The sequence below is a fragment of the Pinus tabuliformis genome, chromosome J (assembly GCF_031772625.1).
Source record: "Pinus tabuliformis cultivar Carrire ecotype Pingquan chromosome J, CPIR1, whole genome shotgun sequence".
NCBI classification, from domain to species: Eukaryota; Viridiplantae; Streptophyta; class Pinopsida; order Pinales; family Pinaceae; genus Pinus; species Pinus tabuliformis.
Window position 1 is genome coordinate 902,321,715 of NC_142295.1, and position 25,800 is coordinate 902,347,514.

Below are 25,800 nucleotides of genomic sequence, written 5' to 3' on the forward strand. Positions count from 1 at the left end.
ATTTGTAGTGTTCTATGCTATTCACTTCTTCATTAGCTTATTAGTGCCTCGATTTAGTTGATCTTAGAGGTTTATTTTACAACTCAGTATGATGTAATTTAAATTCTAGAGGCTTATTCTATAGTTCAGTATAATGTATGTAACTCTGTTAATTGAAATTTTTCTTATCACTGCAAAATATTATTTATTTTAAATCCAAAAGTTAAAAAAAAAAAAAAAAAAAAAAAAAAAACTATACAAAAAATTTAAATATTATTCACTCTTAAAAAAAATTGAGGGTGAAGAGATTGAATCTTTCTAAATTCATATTAGATCGGTGTTTAAGATAAATCTACGCTAGTAATATTTGAAATTGATGCACAACGATTGGGATGAAGGAGGCATTGGATGGGCTAGGGAGAATCTTGTTGCTGATATTTATGTTATGGCCATGGGACTTTGAATCTTAAGACTACATGGATACAATGTATCCTCAGGTAAATGAAAATGGGGACACGAAGAGCCAAATTTTAGTTGTAAACTGTGCCAACAGCCAAGGATTTGAGCTCTTTCATTCTGTTGAATCATCTGCAAGCATCATTGTTCGCAGATGTTTTAAAAACTTTTAGAGATGAGAATGGTGAGTTCTTTCACTTCTCGGGTCAAACAGAGAGAGGATTAAAAGACATGTTAAACGTCAACCATTGATCACACGTTGCATTTTCGAGAGAAACGGTCATGGAAGAATAAAAACTTTCCACCCAAAGATATCTTTGGAGTGCTTTGGAAAATGTGGATGAGAACATTAGGGGAGAGGTATATATAATTTTCCGGCTCTTTTAACATCTCAGTCTTGCTGCTAACTCAACCTGACATCAATGATTATATATATATATATATATATATATATATATATATATATATATATATATATATTGTTGGCATTATGATACATGTATGACTCAAGTGTTGTCCTTGACGGCAACTCACTCAAATGATAGATCACAGTTTAGATTCACAGAATGAAGAAAGAAAGGTATACGTAGGTTCACTATATACCAAGTAGTGTATACACGCAGTTTCACTATATACAAGGGCGAGTATAAAGTACACACTCACTTTCACAGAAGGAAAGGCACATACATGTCGGAAAACTAAGTTTTGGTCTATGGTATTTGGTCCAAGGTATTGACCCCAGGTATTGGGTCCAAGGTATTGGTCCTACGTGGTTTTGGACCATGGTATTGAGAGAGGCCTAAACCTATATAAGGAGAAGAAGATCATTAAGCCAAAGTGCAAGGGTGCAAGGATTGAATATCTGATGAAGTGTAACATCTAGTATGCTGGTTATGGGTTTGTGATGCTTTGCTTGACCTGAACCAAGGATGCACCTATGTGGTTGATGATGGATGATGGATCGGGATCATAAGGCTTGAAATGCATTATCATTATGTGGTTTGATCATGGATAGACTAGATCTGAATTATTGACGCATGTTTTATTGTATAAATGTTATGATCTGGGTATGACTGATGTTTGGAATAGCTACAAAGTTATGAGTAAATATTTGCAGATCTGTATGCGGGTTGGCTTTGGTAAAAGCGTGTATACACACTGGTTTGGTTCATCATAGTAGCATATACATTCTGAGATATGATATTTGAAGTAGCATTTGGATCTAGTTGTTGTTGTAGAGTTCTGTGTTCTGCTCTGTGTTCTGGTGACTGTGTTTTGTTGAGAGGGTTTTAGTGATTCTGTGTTCAGTGATTCAGAAATGAATGATGTAAGTGTAGTTGATGGTTGTATTGCAGTGGTGATTTATTTTGTGCTTCAATGTCGTTGATGGGTCTAGTGTGAAAATCAGATGAAACGTGCGCTTCATATTATGGTGTTGTGATGAATCAAGAAGGTTGTAGCCTTCAGTAGGCTGGCACCTACATACTAGTAAACGGATCGGCTAGTACAAGAGCTAGGGGGTGGTAGCTCCCTTCCAGTAGTAGCTGGAGAACAAGAGAAGGTTGTAGCCTTCTACAGGTGGGTTCCTGCTTACTGGTATGAGTCTGCGCTAGTGCAAGATTGTAAATAGGTTTCTCTTATCTTAAAGAAAACAGCAGCAGGTGGTTTTTGTCCCACATTGGGTTTCCACCTTATATCATGGTGTTCATGTGTGCTTCTTACGTGTGATGATCTGTTCTATATTACTGCACATGTTTACTGTTCATAATGTTAATGAAGTTCTAATGCACTGATTAAAGATCAACATATAATGGATTAACTAAATCATAAGTTTATTGGATATATGCTAGTTGCATTAAACACAGTTGCGTGTACACGCAGGTTCCCTTAACTAAAGTATCGTATATGAATCTAAGTATGGGAATGAAAAAGTTAGTGATTTGCTAATACTGATTCACCCCCCCTCTCAGTATTATTCCCAACAATTGGAATCAGAGCAGGTCCTTTGGTAGAAGCTTGATCACTTGAAGGAGATCCGTAGAACAATGGGAAAGAAAGCGCATCAGAAGAAGAAGATAGCTCAAAGGAACAATGACAGCCTGCCATTGAGTGGAAGCAAGTATTTAGATTCTGAATCACCTCAGATTGAAGATAAGCAAGCAAATGAAGCATCTGATAAACTCATAGATCAACAATATCTATTTAACAAAAGGGAGAGTGCCCTAAAAGAAGAAGTTATCAGCTTAAAAGCTCAGCTGGAGTGTGCCTTCAGAGTACGTCAAATGCTGCAAGAGCAGAATGAAGAACAAGAAAATGAGATTCTCAAACTAAGGCAACAAGTGGAAGAAGGAAGAAAGTTTGAAGAAATATTGAAGAAGCAATATCTGGAAAAGGAAAAACAACATCAGGTTGAGGTAAATATCTTGAAAGGTAAATTAGAAGAAAAAGATAAACTATTACGATTTCAAGACAGTACTAAGATTTTGGATGATATTCTTAGTAGTCAAAGGTCACCTACTATCAAAATTGGTCTTGGTTTTTATGAATCTATTGAAGGTGAATCTAGCTCACAAGGTGAGACAAGGAACTCTAATGCAAAATCTGAAATTCTCAACAAGGAGATGAGAGGTCAAACCCATCAACAACCAAGCAAAGATAATATTCAAAGAAAATAGTTGCTCCTAAATATGGAAGTGATAGATGGTTATTTCCTCTGATGAATAATGTTGAATGTTATGTATGTCATAATTTTGGACATGTTGCAGCCAGATGCAGAAATAGAATGGTTCAAGACCATCACACAGAAATATCATCACGTTCCAGGTACTCTAAGGGATATTGTTTTTCTTGCAATATGTTTGGTCACAAAGCTGTTGATTGCTACAGAAGGAATATGAAACATGTAAGATGTTATGCATGTAACAAGTTTGGACATATAGCAAAGGAATGCAGGAACAAAGTATGGGCACCATACCAAAAGGAGAAAACATCATCACAGTCGAAGATATGGAAGAAAAAGGAAGTATAGTCAGAAAGATGTGGCATAGCAGAGTATACAGACATGACAGACTCAGAGGGAGCTGAAAGTGTGGAACCTCAATGTTCTAAATCTCATACGCAAGTTTCATGAAGACAAGTCGCGTGTATACGCGAGTTCGAAGCTGCACAGTCGCGTATATGTTGGTTTGAGGAAAAGCAATGGGACAGACTCAGGAAAAAGGGTCTGATATGATTCAGTCCATTATTTGCTCTATTTGATAATGGTTACAATCTGTTGATGATGTGTGGAAATGTGTTGGTACTCATAAGATGTTGTTTAGAAGTGTTTTTCATCCTAACTTGATGATGATGATGCCTTGATACTTCTTGTTGATATATGCATGATTAGATCTGACAGTGAACAGATGGCACAGGTTCAGGGGGAGCATATGCTTCGAATAATGCATTGTTGGCATTATGGTTAGAAGTCTTTGGTGATAATGCTTATGTGGCTAAATGATACATCTTGCTACTTATTGTTGGTTGGTCAAAAGAATGGTATTGTAGTTTACAAGTTGCTGATGTTGATGAGAGATGCTTATGGTGTAGATCATATGGTGTATGATAGTTGCTGATGACTATCATGGTCTTGTTTAGGTCATTGGTCTTTGCTAAAAATGTCATGTATTTCTTTTAAAGACCCATGAGTCATATGATGTAATTTGTAACCCTAATTTGCATGGGAAGGATGATGTAATAATGTCTATTTCATTCATGTATAAACATTTGGTATATCCCCACTTGGTTGGGTCGATGAGTCAAAATGGTATATCCCCACTTGGTTGGGAGATTGACGTATGTATGAGTCATTGGCGATAGGAAGGTCATACTCACATAGTTGAGTTGTAGAGTCATGTTATTCTTTTGAAAAATATCTTTGCAGATTTTGCATGTGCTCAGGGGGGAGCATGGACGGATTGGTATATCTTGGCATGTACAAAGGGGGAGTTTGATTAAAATGTGCTCAGAGGAAGCATGGATGGATTGGTACATCTCAGCATGTACAAAGAGCTCAATCAGAGATTTCAGCATGTACTCAGGGGGAGTATGGACAACAGAATGTATATTAAGGGAGAGAATATCTTGGTTTGCCCTTTGCCCTTGATGTCAAAGGGGGAGAGCGACTTGGTGTGGTTATTGACATCAAGTCCAAAGGAGGGGATTGTTGGCATTATGGTACAGGTATGACTCAAGTGTTGCCCTTGATGGCAACTCACTCAGATGACAGATCACAATTCAGGCTCACAGAATGAGGAAAGAAAGGTATATGCAGGTTCACTATATACCAAGTCGCGTATATACGCAGGTTCACTATATACCAAGTAATGTATACACACAGTTTCACTATATACGAGGGCGCGTATAATGTACACATGCACTTTCATAAAAGTAAAGGTGCGTACATGTCGGAAAACTATGTTTTGGTCCATGGTATTTCGTCCATGGTATTTTTTGTATTTGGTCCAAGGTATTGACCCTAGGTATTGGGTCTAAGGTATTGGTCCTATGTGGTTTTGGACCATGGTATTGAGAGAGACCTAAATCTATATAAGGAGAAGAAGATCATTAGGCCAAAGTGCAAGGGTGCAAGGATTGAATATTTGATGAAGTGTGAGATCTAGTATGCTGGTTATAGGTTTGTGATGCTTTGCTTGATCTGAACCAAGGATGCACCTATGCGGTTGATGATGGATGATGGATCGGGATCATAAGGCTTGGAATGCATTATCATTATGTGGTTTGATCATGGATAGACTAGATCTGAATTATTGACACATATTTTATTGTATAAATGTTATGATCTAGGTATGACTGATGTTTGGAATAGCTGCAAATTTACGAGTAAAAATTTGCAGATCTATACATGGGTTGGCTTTGGTAAAAGTGCATATACACACTGGTTTGGTTCATCATAGTAGCGTATACATTCTGAGATATGATATTTGAAGTAGCAGTTGGATCTGGTTGTTCTTGCAGAGTTCTATGTTCTGCTCTATGTCCTGCTGACTGTGTTTTGTTGACAGGGTTTCAGTGATTCAGTGTTCAGTGATTTAGAAATGAATGATGCAAGTGTAGTTGATGGTTGTATTGTAGTGGTGATTCATTTTGTGCTTCAATGTTGTTGATGGGTCCAGTATGAAAATTGGATGAAACGTGGGCTTCATATTATGGTGTTGTGATGAATCAAGAAAGTTGTAGCCTTCTGTAGGCCAACGCCTATGGACTAGTAAACAGATTGGCTAGTACAAGAGCTAGGGGGTTGTAGCTCCCTTCCAATAGTAGCTGGAGAACGAGAGAAGGTTGTAGCCTTCTGCAGGTGGGTGCTTGTGTACTGGTATGAGTTTGTGCCAGTACAAGACTGTAAACATGTTTTTCTTATCTTAAGGAAAACAACATTATGTGATTTTTGTCCCGCATTGGGTTTCCACATTATATCATGGTGTTCATGTATGCTTCTTATGTGTGATGATCTATTCTATTTTACTGCACATGTTTACTATTCATATGGTTAATGAAGTTCTGATGCACTGATTAAAGATCAACATATAATGGATTAACTGAATCATAAGTTTACTGGATATACGCTAGTTGCATTAAACACAGTTGCATGTACACGGGAGTTCCCTTAACTGAAGTAGCGTATATGAATCTATGTATGGAAATGAAAAATTTAGTGATTTACTAATATTGATTCCCCCCTCTCAGTATTATTTCCAACTATATATATATATATATATATATATATATATATATATATATATATATATATATATATATATATATATATATATATATATATATAATTTTATTTGGAGGTGGAGTATGCCCTCAAATATCCATGGCTTAGGAGTCTACCAAGGCTAGAGTTCATAAGCTACATTAAACATTACGGGGCACGCGATGTTTGGCTTGGGAAACCATGTATAAGTAAGATTGTGAAATTTATAATATTTATTTCCAATATAATACCGTTGAACCCAATATTGGTTGCAACCTGCTAAATAGTAAACCATTTGTATTTTAATGTATAATTGATGGGAGCATGATGCCATAGATTAACAACGACAAATATTTAGAACTGGGCAAACTGGACTTCAATAATGTGCAGTGTATACACCAAAAGGAGCTTCGTGAGCTTCGAAGGTGCTAGTATTGTTTAATTCGATGTTTCAATCATTTAAGCCTAGTATTGTTTAGTTCAATGTTTCATTCATGTAAATATAAGCTAAGCTAGTGTATCTCGCATTGGTCAAAGGTGGTGGAAATCATCGAGTTTCGCAGAGCTCAATTTCACACGTGATCGTGTTGCTGAAATATTTTTCTCAATCTCCTCTTCTATGTTTGAACCAAAGCTAGCTTCATGTAGAGCCGCCTTTATCAAATATACCACCTACCCTATCATTTTAAGCGACCTATATGACACTTATGGATCTATAGAAGACATCAGGTTGTTCACAGAAGCAGTTAAAAGGTGGATATTTAATATATTAAATCTCTTTTGATCTAAAAATAGATGAAAGTTTCTGCATCTATTGTGGTTGCTAAACTATGTATTCATGCCTATTCGTCGTCTTTGTTATAGATGGGATCACTCTCTGTTAGACCGAATGCCGGAACACATTAAAATATGCTTCCTAGGTCTGTAGAGTCTGGTAAGTGAAATAGCGAAAGAAGGTTGCAAGAGACAAGGGCATAACGTGCTAGGCTACATTCAACACTTAGTACGTACTATGTTTACAATTTTGATGTTACACAAGTTTTTTATTTTCTACAAAGATATAATTAATTATTGATTATGGAATTATGGGTCATATAATATATGGCAGCAGGAGATCCAGCTTGAAGCATACACGAAAGAAGCAGAATGGTTTGAAGTTGAATATGTGTCGTCCTTCGATGAATACATAGAGACTTTTAATGTGTCAATACCACTGGAAATCGTCATTCTGATTGGTGTTCTTTTCACTGGAGAGGTTAATACAGATCACATACTCTCCCAAGTTGGTTACCGATCCAAATTTGTATATCTCATATGCTTGACAGGGCGTTTGGTGAACAATATCAAAAGTTACCAGGCAGGGTACTCAATCTCTTGTAATCCAATGTAGGGTCTCTGTCTTAGGTGCTTATAATTTATTTGAACGGTTGCTAATTATTTGCAAGCATAGAGAGGTCAAGGAGAGCTGGCTTTTTCCATACAGTGTTACATGAAGGACCATCCCGAATTGTTAGAGGAAGAAGCTCTCGAACATATGTTAAGCTCCATTAATTTTTCACAATTGCTGCCTAATTATGGAATTGCAGTCTTTCCTTAACTTATGGAAACCAACTGCAGTAGTTTCCTTAAGTTAAGAAAATCAACTGCAATTAGTAAATTTGTAATTGGGAGCTACTAAAGTGGTCCATCACTTTGATTCGAGTTCTCTGCCTTGATTTGTGGGACATCTAACACATAGCTATTAGAAGCTTGATGGAAGCTTAGCTATATGTTCATCTGTTTGGTCCCCAAGCTCCTCTCTCAATCCCCTTCAGTTTTTCACACCATCTAGCTGAGATAGCAGAGCTTGGAAGTGCCTTCAAAATTTTGTATGTTTTTCTTTTGCTTGGATTGAAGCTGGAGTGCTGAAGAAGAAGCAAGTGGACTGTGGCCTGCATCAAAACATCACCAATGGCTGGAGGTAATTCGTATCCCTGGGCATTAAGTTTCAACGATTCTTTTCAGTTCTTTCCGCATGCAGAATCACTGTTGAAAATATAGAATATTCTAACATTTGGTATCAGAGCCTCTATTACCTCTACCTTGGTGTGCTCTCGCCGCCCTTTTGTCTTTCTGTGCACCCCAAGGGCGCCACAGTCGAGCTGCATGTGCTCCCAAGCCAAGCTGCATGCACTCCCAAGCCAAATGGTATATGACTTCATCGAATTTGTCATGCTGGAAACGGCAATACAGAGCACATTGAGTTTCATGGGCTTATCCAAACCCATAATAATTGTGTTTCATGGCGGTATCCTAGATGAAAATTTGAGGAAATCATATGATTTTGGTTTTTGGAATTACCTTTTCGTTTTTGTTTTAAAATTTTAAAACTCAAGGAAACTGGATAAGAACCTAAGGGTATGGATGGTGCCCCATCTTTCTTAAATAAATAAAGTGATCTTTAATATTATAGCTAGAGCTGCATTACGATTTCTTGGTATGAATTTATAAATAGACTGATGTATAAATAATGCAACGATTTAGTTTTTAAATGATGTAATTTTAATTGAGCTCTTTGTAGAATTAGGGTAACTCTTAATATATTTATGAAGTAGATTAGCCTAAAACTAAGTTGAACTTTTAGGTGTAGTGTTGATAAGATGCACATTTAACAGTGGGAAACGGTATGCAACGATACCGGGTTGTCCTGTTTAAATATTTGGAAAGGCAATGTATTTGCTTCCCTTACAAACGTTTGCGGAGAAATGCGGGTAATGTATTTGCTCCCCTCGCAAACGTTTGCAGAGGAATGCAGGTAATAGGATTTGCGAGATCAGTATGACACTGACAAAATATATGCAACTACACCAGCTTGTCCTTGTTTTAAATGCTTGGAGCTGAAAGGCAATGCATTTTCTTCCCTTTCAACCGTTTGGAAAGGAATGGGGACATAGGGTGTGACAGATCAGTTTACAAACATAATTCTATGTTGCCCAGTAATTACACCGCATTAAACAATGATGAATAATTACAAGAATGCAAGCTCTCTCATTATGAAGATCATAATTATCATGAAACAAGATAAAATAGTACAGGATGATTGTTGAATGTCACCAAACGTCCATGTAAACAACAACATTTTTTTTTTAACTCCAAAATAATTAAGAGCCATGAGTGATAAACAGTACATAATTAAGAACCGTAGGGCATAAACATACTTGAGAACCTCGAAAGCCTGTATATACAGTGGGTTGATGATATCTACATTGGTAGGTTGTCATAGATAGTGTGGTGTCCACCCACACGCTGTTTAAGGATGTTGACTACCTGTCTAGAGACATTTTTTAATGCGTTGTTGTTTCGATAAGAAGAAGAGATAAAAAAATTATAATTTTCCTCTCGAGGAGGCTCAGCCTTAACACGCAGGAATAAAAATAAATTATAATTTTGTCGACAGTTCGATAACTTTTTTAATATTGTTTTTCTCATAACTTATCTATTTCAGTGATTCAGAAACTATAAACTATGAGACTTGCACATTACAATAACGGTGATATTTTGATGTGCTATACATCCTAAACAATATAGGTGTTGAAACTTTCGAGATCAAAGCATGTAGGAATTTTGTGCCATAGTTATAATATCGTGCAAATATAAGAGATTACATTCGGCACTGTTCTTGGCATTTTCTTTAATGAATTTCAGTTTATGATGTTGTAAAATTATCCCAATTTGGAAAGTGGGATGCAACTTTAAAATTTAAATTTAATTTTATTTATCTTATGAGCAAAATAGTTTGTTTGCTGGTCAATTTTTGTTGCTTTATAAACTTAAGGACGGAGCCTAAAGTCAAGCCAGCTAGCCTTCGAACTGCATTTGCTATGCAAATGCAAAGTAGATCAACGCTGCTTCAGTCAATCTCCGGGTTTAGTTTATAAATTGAACAATCAATTTGTAGTCATTTTCGGTAATGCTGACTGCTTTAACCTTAATTTTGATTTTGCTGGAAAATTATTACAGTTATATGGAGTTTATTAAATGTCATTTTGACTTACTCCTTTCAGTAAACATTATTTTTCTCTTTGGTTAAGTTTTGTTTATGCAATCAAATAATGTCTAGTGATCCATATGATTTTAATTAATTAGAGAATAGCCACAGCATCTTTAGTTAAATAAAATTATATATTTTGATTGCTTAGATCACATAAAGATTATTTAGACATTAAATTGTAATTAATTACACTGAATATAATAAATTTTATCCCACAGGAATTTTTATTGTATTTATATAATTAATTAGGATAAAATTTCATAACCTACCCACAGGAGTTATGAATTAATAAGTTTTATCATAAAGTTTTATTGAATCTGTTTGAATTGAAAATTTAGCCCACAGGCAATTTTTATGTCATTTGATTCAATTCTTTTTAGCATGATTTACATTGGTAAAACATGAAAGTTTATTAAGCCTCAATTTTAACATAAGCATGTGATTCTTTATTTTGATGCAGCAGTACAACCTGCAAATTTCTCTGAAATTCGTTGTGACATTCCCGAACTTAAGGAAATAATCTCATTTGTTTGTTATGAATCTAATATGGTTAACGTTAATATTAACACATGGTGGATTGATTCTGGATCAACAATTCACATTTCGAATTCCTTGCAAGGTTTGCAAAACCTAAGGAAGCCAGTGGGAAGTGAGCAAAGCATCTTATCAGGAAACAAGATGGGCTCGCATGTGGAAGCTATAGGAACATGTTATTTAACTTTAAGTAGTGGTTTTGTTTTGGAATTAGAAAAGACCTTTTATGTTCCAAGTTTTTCTAGAAACTTGATCTCAGTTTCAAGGCTTGTACCTTTTGGATATTCCTTAAACTTTTCAGAAAAATCTTTTAGTCTATTCTATAAATCTGATTATGTTGGGAATGGTATTTTGTCTAATGGTCTTTACTGCATTAATTTACAAAACAATGTCACTTATGATTCAATGCATGTTCACACTGGCACTAAAATATGTGTTATTAATGAAGATTCCTCTAAATTATGGCACCGGAGACTAGGTCATATCTCCATAGATAGAATTAAAAGATTGGTAAATGAAGGAATACTTAATACTCTAGAATTTACTGATTTTGAGACTTGTGTGGACTGCATAAAGGGAAAGCAGACCAACAAGTCAAAGAAAGGTGCCAATAGGAGTTCGGACATATTAGAGATCATACATACTGATATATGTAGTCCAGACATGGACTCACATGGTCAGAGATACTTCATCTCCTTTATAGATGATTACTCACGATACATGTATCTCTACATGCTTCATAAAAAGAGCGAAGCATTAGATGCCTTTAAGATCTTTAAGGCTGAAGTAGAGAAACAATGCGGCAAGCAAATTAAGATCGTGAGATCAGATAGAGGTGGAGAATATTATGGTAGATACACAGAAGATGGACAAGAACCTGGGCCATTTGCTAAGTTTCTTCAAGAGCATGGGATTGTTGCCCAATACACCATGCCCGGTTCACCCGACCAGAATGGTGTAGCAGAAAGAAGAAATCGAACATTATTGGACATGGTGTGGAGTATGCTTAGCAGCTCCAATCTTCCTAAATCCTTGTGGATTGAAGCAATTAAGACGGCAGAGTATATATTAAACCGAGTTATCCAACCAAGGTGGTTCCTAAAACTCCATTTGAATTATGGAAAGGTTGGAAACCGAGTTTGCGACATATGCGCGTTTGGGGATGCCCGTCTGAAGTGAGAATTTATAATCCACAAGAGAAGAAGCTGGACCCAAGGACCATTAGTGGGTATTTCATTGGATATGCTGAAAGGTCTAAAGGTTACAGATTTTATTGTCCATCTCACAGCACTAGGATTGTGGAATCAAGAAATGCAAAGTTTCTTGAAAATGACTTGATCAATGGGAGCGATCAAACCAGAAACATAGTTTTTGAGAAGGATCATTCAGAATCTCAACCTTCCACTTCAAGTGATAGATTGGTTATTGTTCATAGCACCCCTCAAGTACAAACTGGTGTTGAACAACCAATTGTTGAAGTTCCACAAGCTGCTGATGATATTCCAGTAGATCAAGGAGTTCAAGAGTTGCCAAGAACTTTTGAACAACAAGTTGAACCACATACTTCTCAGGAAGATGATGATACAACATTAAGAAGATCTACTAGACCAAAGAGATTAGCAATTCCTAATGATTATGTTGTGTATCTACAAGAATATGACTACAACATTGGAGCCGAAAATGATCCCGAGTCCTTTTCACAAGCTATGAGTTGCAAAGAATCAGAACTATGGTACAATGCCATGAAGGAAGAGATGAATTCCATGAAGAGTAACAAAGTCTGAGATCTTGTTGAGTTGCCTAATGGTGCAAAAGCCATTGGATGTAAATGGATCTTTAAGACAAAGAAAGACTCATTGGGCAACATTGAGAGATACAAGGCAAGACTTGTTGCTAAGGGATTCACTCAGAAAGAAGGAATCGACTACACAGAGACTTTTTCTCCTGTATCTAAGAAAGATTCCTTGCGCGTTATTATGGCATTAGTAGCCCATTTTGACTTGGAGTTGCATCAAATGGATGTGAAAACGGCTTTTCTTAATGGAGATCTAGAGGAGGAGGTTTACATGAAACAACCTGAAGGATTCCCCTCTAGTGATGGTGGGCAATTGGTTTTCAAGCTCAAGAAGTCATTATATGGTTTAAAACAAGCATCCCGCCAATGGTATTTGAAATTCCATACTGTAATTTCTTCTTTTGGTTTTGTAGAAAACATTGTGGATCAATGTATGTACCTGAAAGTTAGTGGGAGTAAAATTTGTTTTCTTGTTTTATATGTGGATGACCTTTTGCTAGCAACCAATGATAAGGGTTTGTTACATGAGGTGAAACAATTCCTCTCTAAAATTTTTGATATGAAGGATATGGGTGAGGCATCTTATGTCATTGGCATTAAGATCCATAGAGACAGATTTCGAGGCATCTTGGGTCTGTCACAGGAAACCTATATTAATAAAATTTTAGAGACATTTCGGATGAAGGATTGTTCACCAAGTGTAGCACCCATTGTGAAGGGTGATAGGTTCAATTTGAACCAATGCCCAAAGAACAACTTTGAAAGGGAACAAATGAAGAACATTCCATATGCTTCTGCTGTCAGAATCTTAATGTATGCTCAAGTCTGCACAAGACCTGACATTGCATTTGTTGTGGGAATGTTGGGACGATATCAGAGTGATCCAGGTTTAGACCACTGGAGAGCTGCAAAGAAAGTAATGAGGTACCTTCAAGGAACCAAAGACTACATGCTTATGTATAGACATACGGACAACTTGGAAGTAATTGGCTACTCAGATTCTGACTTTGCTGGATGTGTTGATTCACGCAAATCAACATCAGGATACATTTTTATGATGGCCAGTGGAGCTGTATCATGGAGGAGTGCCAAGCAGACCTTGATTGCCACTTCCACTATGGAAGCCAAGTTCATCTCCTGTTTTGAGGCTACTTTACATGGTGTATGGCTTATGAATTTCATTTCTGGGCTTAGAATTATGGATTCTATATCTAAGCCATTGAGAATATATTGTGATAATTCAGCTGTTGTTTTTATGGCTAAAAACAATAAAAGTGGGAGTCGAAATAAACACATCGACATTAAGTATTTAGCTATAAGGGAACGTGTTAAAGAAAAGAAAGTGGTCATTGAGCACGTCAGCACTGAGTTAATGATCGCTGATCCTTTGACTAAGGGCATGCCACCGTTTAAATTCAAGGATCATGTATTGAATATGGGACTTGGTTCCATTATGTAGTTTCTCATTGTATGGACAATGTTATGTTAATGAAATTCTTAATTATTGTGATGTTTTTTCTCATATTTATGTGCACTTTAAGTTGATTTGAGAAAATTCATTTAAGAAGGACCAAGAATAAACATAAGGTTTATTCATTAAGATATTGTTGCCACATAAATTATAATAAGAATAAATGCATTGTAATACATGGAAGATAATACTCGTCATTAGAGGACTTATCGCCATGATTCATGTATCTATTACTTAATACAAATTATCAATGGTTTTTAAGTTGAGACATTAAGTTTGGAAGTATGGACCAAGTGGGAGAATGTTAAGCTCCATTAATTTTGCACAATTGCTGCCTACAATTATGGAATTGCAGTCTTTCCTTAACTTATGGAAACCAACTGCAGTAGTTTCCTTAAGTTAAGAAAATCAACTGCAATTACTAAATTTGTAATTGGGAGCTACTAAAGTGGTCAATCACTTTGATTCGAGTTCTCTGCCTTGATTTGTGGGACATCTAACACATAGCTATTAGAAGCTTGATGGAAGCTTAGCTATATGTTCATCTGTTTGGTCCCCAAGCTCCTCTCTCAATCCCCTTCAGTTTTTCACACCATCTAGCTGAGATAGCAGAGCTTGGAAGTGCCTTCAGAATTTTGTATGTTTTTCTTTTGCTTGGATTGAAGCTGGAGTGCTGAAGAAGAAGCAAGTGGACTGTGGCCTGCAACAAAACATCACCAATGGCTGGAGGTAATTCGTATCCCTGGGCATTAAGTTTCAACGATTCTTTTCAGTTCTTTCCGCATGCAGAATCACTATTGAAAATATAGAATATTCTAACAACATATTTATAGTCTCATGGAAAACGACATCGCAGATTTGAAGTGTGAATTCATGAACACAAAATACGTGCCTGACAGTTGCAGGAGAATGGTTTTTTATAGTGCCAAATCAATGCAGCTATTTTACGTGAAAGAGGATGGTTTAACACTTTCACAAAATATGAAAATTAAAGAACACGTCAAAAATATCATGTTCGAACCAGTTGCGTAGAATAAATTATTCAAATAAAGGTGTGTGGTGTTCTGTTCACGGTGTAGTAATGCATGCACTTGCTGATCAATGGTTGTTATAACAATTTTTTTTTTTCTCTTTCTCAAGTAGGCGATGAAATTCATGGTTTCCAACGTGTTTTTACTTTTCCCCCATACGTTAAAGCAAATTAAATTTCATTTTATGTTAACGACAAATTATTTATCAATCATAGTCGAAGATCATGATGAGAATCATTAATTTGTAAATAATTAGGTGACCAATCATTTTTATAATTGCAATCTAGAGTTGACCATTGACATATCGTTTCGATGAGGTACACGGATTTTAAAACCAAAAATTAATATAGCGAGCGAGATTCATTTTACACAGTCCCTATCAAAAAGTTGGTGGTATGATGTGGCAGTTTATTTCTTTCTCTGCAACGATTTGACTGCTAACTTTACGAAGGCATACATACTCTACCCACATGTGACCTCTTAGGAGGAAACACATGCTCTTAACCATTAGGTCCACTCAAGCTATATATACAAGCATATATACAATCACATTTTTCAATGTAGTTGATATAACCAGATAGGCATATATAAACCACATTAATAATTATTATGTGTATTTTTTTTTAAACCAACTATTTATGATTATTAATAACTATAAAAATAATAATGACCATATTCTTATATATTTTTTATTATTATATTAATATTATAATAATAATACTAGTAATATTAATTAACAATAATAATAATTACCGATAATAATAATAATAATAATAATAGAGGAAAAAACTTAACAAGCACGTCAGAGGTATAGACAAACTACTTCTGTGAAGGAACAACCTCTTCTGCTCTAAATATGTTGGGATCCCTCTTCTGCCTCTAAAATAAATAAGTGCTATGCACAGTTATGAAAAATGAAAATATGAAAATGAAAAATGAAAATGAACAACGCGAAAGAAGAGAAAGGGTTCTTGTGTAGAGAGGAGATGAAAGTAACTCTGTCGGGGTACTGACCAGGATTGCTGGCAGCAAAGCAATGCTTGTGTTCCTCCGTGACTCCATCGGGGTGTTGTCCAAGCCTACTAGCAGCGGAGCAACACCAGAGATGAAACTAAAACTCTGATGATCATATGACTTGTGCGCCAATATACCCCTCATACCTAATCAAAACAACTATGTTGGCTTGGCTTGGAATGTGTGTCGACAAACCAAGAGCATGGCAGATGCTACATCTTACAATCAAGCAAGTGTGGAAACCAAGATGAACAGAGAACTGAATAATACTACCGAAGGTGTTAGACTTGCTTTTCACGAACAAGGTCCATTCAGAGAGCTAGATTTCTACCAGTGTGTCACCAAGTGTTGTAGCGGCTACAACTACCCTCCAACATTTTTGCCTTAGCTTCATTTTGGAGCCTTCCTACCAACCATCCTCAGTAGCATGTTTTGCACTGTCAAGCACATCAGCTTTAGCTATTTCATAGTCTTGTCAGCCTGTGCATGCAAGTTTGTTCCACCTCCTTCATAGGTTGATTTCCGGACTTAGTGTCAGTTGTTGGTTGAGAATCTCCCTTTGGGAATTGCACAATTCTAGAGGGGAACAAGCCTTCCCTCCAGAAATTGTGCAAGCCCAGTTGGACACCCAGCTGGGCTCCAAAATTGTGCAATTCTTCCTGACAGTATTCCTCTCAAAAATTGCGCAATTCATCCCACGGCAGCTACTCAACCAAGAGATTGCGAAATTCTGGGAAGCAATCACCTACTGCTCCCAAAAATTGTGTAATCCATCTGGGACAGCCAGCCTAGTAGCTAGCAGAAATTGCGCAAATCAACTAGGTAGCCTATTGGCTTCATAAATTGCGCAATGAAGTCATACAAACTTATTTGAGAAAATTAGGCAGTTTGACCCAAGGCAGCTACTCAGCCCAGAAATTACGTAATCATAGGAGACAGTCACCTGTTCCTCCCAAAAATTATGCAATCCCTCTGGGACAACCATCTTTGCTCAACCTTGAAACTATGCAAATCCCTCTCCCAAGCTCGCAGACCGATGTATGTGTGTTCAAGTTGACAGGTTCCCTCTAGGACTGAGAAAAACTAATTTTCATGCATGGACTGCTTTTCCCAAGGTAGCATGCAAAGGCATCCCTAGATTTAGGGATCTATTTTTAGCAGCTGGAGGTTACATGCACGGATAACTTTAGAAACCTCCTGCCAAGTGTTGCTTTTCCTAGATTTGTGGCATGCACGTCAAAACCTTGATTTTATAAAACTCATTTTCCGGACACTGCAGAGCTCATTCCTCGCATAAATCTTGCATCTCTAGCATCCCACATTGCATCTAGGAGTCGTTAGCACATTCAACTCAATTGTTTCAGGTTAAGCCCTCTTCACATATCTTGTGTTGCGTTTTGTCTCTTTTTGTGTTTCGGCTTGTGTGGGTGTTGTTTTCTTGAATTCCGTGAATGCTTGATGCAGTTTGCAATCATGTTAGCTTGTTTAAGCATCGTTTCAGTTTTCATTCGCATCTCACTATTGTCACATGCATGACATTGTTTTTGCACCGACGACCATCGTCACGACGCCCCGCTTCACACACATGCATACATCCTATTTTTTGAATCTTGCACTTACTATTTGAATGCATAATCATTCACTCTTATTTGCACTCATCTCATCATGCATTTAGACTTCTCATGTTTTCAGTCGCCTATCGGCCAGTTTGGGCTACCTTGGCTCGGACCGTACCTTGCCCGGCTAGAAATACGCATCTCCAGAAGCGAAGGCTCTACCTTCCCTCCAGAAATTGTGCAAGTCTAACCCAACTTTGACCTCTAGGCTTGCATTACGCAAGTCTTGGAGGCAGTGCCTTGTTGGCCCCAGAAACTGCGCAATGCAGTTTGCTGGTTGCATGTCACTGCTGACTGAAATTGAGCCTTGCATAGTTTTAGTCCTTAGTAGGCTAGGTTGGACTATGCATTATGCAGTTCTAGCAGTTAGTCAGCCTCCTGAGAGCCCAGAGTGTGCTTTGCGTAGTCTTGGCAGTCAGTCTCCCGATCTCCCGCGGAAACTGCACAACCTTCACGATCAATCACACAAGTATGTTGCATGGCAGTCCTCTAGTTTGTTTTGGTTTTCAACTAACATATTGCTTTCCATGAGTGTTGTTATGCCTCTAGGTATCACAAGTGTTGTCCACCTCCCAATAGCACAGGTACAATGGCTTCCAGGAGAGCAGAGTCAAAGACACCGCTAAGAGCGCAACTAGGGATGCAGTCGATCAAGAGTCTATGGACTTGCCTATCCACGAAGGCATCAATTTGTTCATGGACAAGGATATCAATATGAATGGCAATGACATCACATGAGCAGCACCATCAGCAGTAGTAGAAGGCAGCACACTTGCATGCAACGAATGCAAGAGGAAGGTTGTTGATAACATAGAGGCGGAACAAAGCTGCAAGTTTAAAGTAGATCCACCCATTATGAAAGAAGCTTTGGAGATTGAGGCTATGAGGTGACGGCGTGACACGTAGATTATGCGAAGGCAGAGAGAGAAATAGAGGAGTTGCATGGGTTGAAGAAACAACTCAAGGAAGAAGAAGAGTTGCACAAATGAGAGAATGAGTTACATTAGGAACATGTACAGGAGGGGGCGTAACATGCACAAGCGGATGAAATTGCACCGCTACAAGTTATAGATACATCTCAGCAGCTGGCATGAAGTGGACAAGGTGAGCACTGATGTTGATCACATGCAATGGAATTCAGAAGCATGCATACCATTATGCACATGCATGCGATCCCTCCCATTTGGCACACTCACCAAGGTGAACACAAGAATTAAGTTCAACTAGAGCTGAACATGTACTCGATAAGTTGATGGACATGGTCACCAGCACACACTTGGAGATTAGCACAGACACTATGCATCATTATCTTGCTGTTCCAGCCACACTGAAGACGATGATGCGCATGTTATCAAATGAGTTGGACAAAGGGGCCATATCAGTTTACCTAGATGCAATGGAGGCAAGAGTTCTCTTTCAGCATGATGTCACCATTGAGCACACGGACACCATCATAGAAGACCAAGCTTGGCATTAGTTTGCCACCATCAATTATTGCAAGGATGTCAAAGAGTTGGTCTTACCAAAATGGCCCAAATGTTAGTGATGTCTTAGATGGGTTGCTTAAGCCTATTTTGTCTCACATGGGTACATGTGCAGATTGTATGTAACATCTTGTCAAGTGGAAGTTCAAGTGTCGATAGTTGAATGTAACAGTCATCGAGTAGTTGAAGAGTCATGAGGGTAGGTGAACAGTCACAAAGGGGAATGTCAAGGGCCACCCCACCCTTTGTTATATATAGTCCCTCATAACTCGTTATATAGGCTTTTGGTTAGCCAAGCTTCCAATAGGAGTCTCTTAGAGAAAGCTTGGACAATATTGTAGCAAGCCTTATCTTCTCCACTGTGCAGAGCTAGTGTATCTCTTTGGAGGAGCACACAGTAGTGACTGCAACATTTCGTTGTCAGAACTAGTGGTTGGTCATGGTTGTATTGTATGACTGGAACTTTCACTTCTTAATATAACAAAGCCAACACGTTTCATGCATATTTTGTTATTGTATTTTAGCTATCTTGTATACTATAATAATATATGTATCTGTTTTCTTACACATGCATGTATGGCTTTCCTATATAAGTATGTATGAATCTTACTGAAATGTGTTGTTGGTTTAACCATCACTTTGGATTGCTAGCTCACTTGCTTTGCAGTTTGTGATGCATCTTTGCTCGTGTGTTCCATTCTTAACTACGTGCTTTCATAGGTTTCCAAGGGGCGCACTCACCTCACCCCCCATGTGTTTGAATCGCTCATGCACCTTCCTTGACTTACTGAATATGTCGCACCCTTGCTACCAAAAGGGACATCCTAGTTGCCTCTGCACACCATCGTGTTCAAGGTGATACCGTACGACCCACTATTGGGATTCGTACACCTAAGGGTCTGAGGTTTAGTTGGGACTTCTTACCAGGGAGATCCCCTGACATGTTGGTGGGTCCAACACCGTCAATACATCTCTTATTGAAGACAAAGTAGTAGTAAAGAGTGGTTTGAATTTTCCATGTCGTCAGTGTCATGTCATGTCACGAATCATCATGTGCCACATCATTTGTGGATTATGTAAATTCTATATTTCAAAATGTAATGTAAAATGGAAGTCCAAAAGTCATCTATGTAATGTGAAAAGTCATGTGGGAGTTGAAAGGTCATAGAGAAGTCAAACAATCATGAGGGTGGTTGAAGAGTTACATGGGAGGTGAATGATCAACCCATTTGTTATATATACACCCACATTTCACATGCAAAGGGATTTTCACCTTGGCTCCTCCTACCAAGCATTAAAGAGGAAGATAGTTAGTTTGGAGGATAAAGTGACTTCTATAATGCTCCACTATTGGGGCTAGTTTCGATGTATCTTGGAACTTTTACTTAATTCAGAAGCTCATTTAGATGACACACTTTCATGCATATGTCATGAATATTGTAAGATTGTTCTTTAAGTGTTTGCGATGGATGTTGTTTCTCATATGTACCAAGGAAATTTAACTATTTTGGTGGCTTTGGTACTTATCTTGTTAAAAGTGTGTTGTATTTGCTTTAATAATCATTTCTTCCTTGTGAACTATTTTGCTGTTTGATCAACGATTCATTCTTATGTATGTGCTTGTGTGCCTTTTCTATATTTGTATTATTACTTTTCTTTAAAGGTCCCACTTTTCTCTCCCCTTTCGGTAGAAGGACCTTGATACTTTCTGCATTTGAACATCTCACAAGGCATACTCACCTGCTAAGATATGTGTGCATTGCTCTCTTGTGCTGAATTTTCTAGCCAAGGAAAATATACAACATACATGGTAGCTAGGTCTATACTTTGGATGGGGCTTCTACTCCATATAGTGTGAGGTCTAATTGGGACTTCACATCAGGGAGACCCCCTTAGTTGACAAATTTCTAGCACTAGCAACAGATTGTAATTAAAAAAAATCCCTACAATTTCATCATATATAGCATGAAAAATATAACTTCAAGCTACTCTCATCACAGATAAACTTTATAAAGAATAAGATACTCTCATCACATAATTTATTGACACTAATAGATTAATTTTATTCGAAGATGGTGTGGTTCCATTCATAAACTTCCATGTTTGAAAATGTAACAAACATGTTCATTGCAATGTTTGCAATTCACCATTGCAAGACCAACCTAGTCAGGTATTCTTTGTTCAGGTCTGTTCTGTCTAGCTTCTTATACTTGGCATAACTCTAAATAAAAATGGTTTGACAAAGCAACTGATGATTTTTAATTTTAATAAAATGCATTTCCAGAAAACATATCTACTTCCTTGATACTCAACATGGGTGATGTACTGTTATATAATTGTGCAAGTTGTTTCTGGAATCAATTTGTATTTTTATGATAGATGTCTCATCCTACCCTTATGTTTCAATGGTCTATGCCATAAAGTGAAGAAATTTTATCTACGTTACACCTCTCTAAAGTTAACAACTTCGTCGTGATGGTAGTAACATGTGGTGCATAAGAACACCATGGAATATGGTAAAAGCCATGGACTTAATAATGTCACACAAAATACCCTTCTTCATGGGCTTTGTAAAGATGGTAGAGTACAATTCAAGATGTATATAAGTTTTGGAATGGCATATGCCATAAACTAAAGTAGTTGCATCTACATTACAACTATTTAAAGTTAACAACTTCATCATGATGGTAACTTATGGTTCATAAGAACACCATTGTATATGGGAAAACTTGTGGATACTATCACACACAATACCCTTATTGAAGACCTTTGTAAAGATGGTAGCATAGAATTTTAGATGCATATAAGTATTGGAAAGGCAAGGTTTTGATCTTGTCTTTAATGTTATGACTCCCTATTTGAAATTCCTATTTCTATTGTAGATTTTGAAATATTTTATAAATATGAATACTTCAAAATTATAATGAATAAAACAAAAATTATTATAGTTTATACCCATAAATGACCAAACAACAACCTCTAAATAAGATACCCATGGTGTGAGTGCAAATGAATTGTAATACCATTGCCCAAGCTCTTTGCGATGCAAAGTTTGGACAAAGATCAAAAGTATAATATCATCATTCAGGCTCTCTGTAATGTAAACAAATTTGGATGGAGGACAATAGCAACTATATTGCAAGAATTAAAGTTTTTAAATCATGGGAGATGATCTATTGTATTTCCAATATGAAAAGATTTTTAATAATGCGAAATGGAGTTCATATCACATGTCTTTAAATTTTAAAATTCTACAAGCAATGCCAAAATTCTTATAACATGTGATTGTTTTACTGTATTGCAAAGGTTTAAATCTCCTTGTAAAATATGTGATGTGAATTACCAGTAGGGTAGTAGGATATAAAGTGTTAGAAAACACAAAAATTGTGAGGTTGTAGAATAAAATAAGAATCACATAGAGACCTTCCCAATTAGTGCTTTAGAAACCCCAACCCCATATAAAACCCTAACCCTAAAGATTTGAAATTCACACAATTGAGTCGAATTTTAAAAATTAGGCAAGGGTATCCATGTACATTAGGCAAGGTTAGCTTTTTCCGTGCTTGAACACATTATTCTCAAGTCAAATTAAGTAATATTTAATAAATTTTTTGTTCAACCTTAAAATCAGAGCCATAACCCATCATAGATAACTCTAAAATGAGAGTTATAACCCTAAAATCAGAGCCATAATAGCCATAACAAATCCATAACAATAATTTACCCTCCACGAAACCAAAACCAAAATTAGAGCCATAAACCCTAAAATTAGAGCCATAACATCAATTTACCTCCACAAAACCAAAAAAAACAAAGCCATAACACCCATACTACAATTTCTAGCAAGAAAGAATGTGTTAAAAAACACAGAAATTGTGAGCCACGCCTACACATCATTGCAACAGTGATGAAGACTTGAACAAATCTTACTTACAACAAACTGCTATAACTAAAAAAAGACAGTGGTGGTACACTCTAAGAAAACCTAAGAGAAGTCCATGTAAAAACAATTCAAAATTTGAAGGGTTACATTCATGAAATAGGACTCAGGCATGAAACCTCCATATCAACCATTCGACATAATGAAACTTGCAATAAGTCTGTGCAGGGACAAATTTACCACGATTTGGTGCACCACAGGCAACTTACAATAATCCGCTAAGGGATAAATGGCAACAACCCCGTAAATGGCAAAGCCCCCACAATCTCATCGAAACAACCTCACACGAAGAAAATGACAACCATAAGAGGCAAGGAAATGAAGGCTTCTATCATGGGATTCGAGGGAGCATAACGCCCACACATGAGACGTGAGCAACATAAGCGAGGGCATAATACCACCTCCTATGTTTGAGGAAGAACAAACCCTAAACAACCTCGAAAATGATCGTGAGCAATGCCAAAAGGTTGGCGACACCTTACCTTCCATGTATGACACTTACTGTACGGTCCATGTGAATGAATGCATGCACTTTGATGACTTGGAAGGGAGGGCACACAACAGCTGGTGTCCCCTATGGCTCCTCACAATTTTTTAAGCCAAAAACACATGACTTCTCACATAGTGATGGTTCCATCTCACCTTGGCTTTGGCTTGGTTCTTAGTTCTCCTTATTCTCTATGTTTTCAAATGCTCTCAAGGAGTTTTATGCAATTTGGCGCTCCGATACCATGATAAAGATTGCAAAGGTTGAAAACATGAAACTAGAAATGGAATGAACTAGCTCTAACTCTTTTCATCATTGAGTAACATCTAAATAAATTACATAAGAAAGAAGGAAACAATAACAATAAATCAACGAAATAATACTCAACTACAACTCAACTAAACTAAGTTAAACTGAGTATGACACCCAATAGACAAAAATGAGATTGAGAGATTAATGTTGTGAAAAATATAACTCAACTAAGTAAATTGACCTGAAAGTGAGTATGACACGCCATAGACAAAAATGAGAGTGGGTATTAATCCTCTCAGCAATATTTTGAATTGAAAGTCAATTAACTGCATCTAGCCGACGAGAATGAGAGTTAATGCTCTTACCAATATTTTGAATTGAAAGAAATTTTTACCTAATTGTACCAATACATTGATCTATCTAACTTGTTACTTTGAATTGAAAGTCCAATCCATTTTTACGTTGTACATTAAAACCTGGCTGTCCAATACGTTTTGAAAATGAAATTTTCACAAAAGACATTGAAAAAACCTTTGCCTTATTAAATTATTCAACAACTTCATCGATTTTTACGTTGTACATTAAAACCTGGCTGTCCAATACGTTTTGAAAATGAAATTTTCAAAAAGACATTGAAAAAACCTTTGCCTTATTAAATTATTCAACAACTTCATCGATTAGTACTATTAGATGTATCTATCTAACTTATATTTTGGATTGAAAGAAAAATTTACCAGTTTGTAAAAATTTCGAGGGCTCCTATCATCGCGTCCGTATTCTGAACAGCGCACCACTAATTTGAAAATTTTTCAGCAATTCTCGTTTATTCCATAGTCTATTCACGGTAAGTTCGAGGCCACCGTAGCTTTCAAATTGAATGCAGGAACTTTGATATTGAATTATATGCACCCATCATATGCCAAGGAAAATTTATGGACAATAGACAAATTTCGGCATCTCAAATCTTTAGTGTAGTGCTGTGGAGAGGAGATCTATTTTCAACGTGGCTACGAAACTTTGGTTTTTATCAGGTGTATCTATCTAACTTATATTAGATGTATCTATCTAACTTATATTTTGAATTGCAAAATATGTTTGTTGAATATTGGATCCACAGACACAATCATTCGAGATCTTCCGAACAAATTTGATCTGAATATCTCGCCATACCTGCGTAATTCGCCTTCACATATATAATTCACATCTTGTATTTGATATTTGATAAAATACGCTCCAATGTTAAAATTAAGACAGTACCTCAGCTCTAGATGTTGAACGTTAAAATTAAAACAGTACCTTAGCTCTCGATCTTGAATGAATCGGCGTGGTTGTGAACCCGAATTAATCGCTCGCTTGAAGCCCGAGGATTCTCCAATCAATGGCCACCCTCTGGAACCGGGAGGCAAATTGTAGCCTCGACTGTCCACTATTCTGTAGAGCTGAAGCAGAATCATCGCCAGAACGAAACAGACGAAGCCCACCAGCCATGAATACGTAACACTAGTCTCCGCCATTTTCCCCAATTCAATGCTTTCCTCGGAGCGCAACTATCCCCAATGCTACGACTCGATTATCCCTGGCTTTCATTGGATTCTCTTTTTGTCCACTTCCGATGCCCCGCTGCTTTCATTGGATTCTCTTTTTGTCCACTTCCGATGCCCCGCTGCTTTCATTGGATTCTCTTTTTGTCCACTTCCGATGCCCCGCTGCTTTCATTGGATTCTCTTTTTTGTTGTGTCCGCCGGATAATTCATAACCAGTACACATGCACCTTGCCAGTTTGATAAGTACATGTTGCACATGTTAAATTGAGCACATGTTAAATGGGGTTAGTTGTGATTATATTTAATCCTATTGTTTATAGTTTTTGTGTTATATTATATTTATATTGAGGCGTCGTTATATTTAATTCTATTATTTATAGTTTTTTGTGGTGTTATATTCGGTTTAAAT

The 25,800-nt window shown here is 37.0% G+C and overlaps 1 protein-coding gene and 1 pseudogene across 1 annotated transcript; one reads left to right on the forward strand and one right to left on the reverse strand.

Moving 5' to 3' along the window:
* Positions 1-355: 355 nt before the first annotated feature.
* LOC149229624 (monofunctional isopimaradiene synthase, chloroplastic-like) lies at positions 356-15,055 on the forward strand (annotated as a pseudogene).
* Positions 15,056-24,524: 9,469 nt separating this feature from the next.
* LOC149229625 (cytochrome P450 720B2-like) lies at positions 24,525-25,487 on the reverse strand. Its single transcript, XM_089378689.1, has 2 exons — positions 25,144-25,487; positions 24,525-25,017 (listed from the first exon to the last, which is right to left on the reverse strand). The coding sequence occupies exons 1-2, from the start codon at positions 25,359-25,361 to the stop codon at positions 24,918-24,920; spliced, it is 318 nt and encodes a 105-aa protein (XP_089234815.1). The 5' UTR covers positions 25,362-25,487; the 3' UTR covers positions 24,525-24,917.
* Positions 25,488-25,800: the final 313 nt, after the last annotated feature.

Coding starts and splice junctions, on each gene's coding strand:
- LOC149229625 (XM_089378689.1), bottom strand. CDS start 25,361: ATGGCGGAGACTAGTGTTACGTATTCATGGCTGGTGGGCTTCGTCTGT. Junction 25,018..25,143: donor ATTCAAGATCGAGAGCTAAG/GTACTGTTTTAA, acceptor CGAATTACGCAG/GTATGGCGAGATATTCAGAT.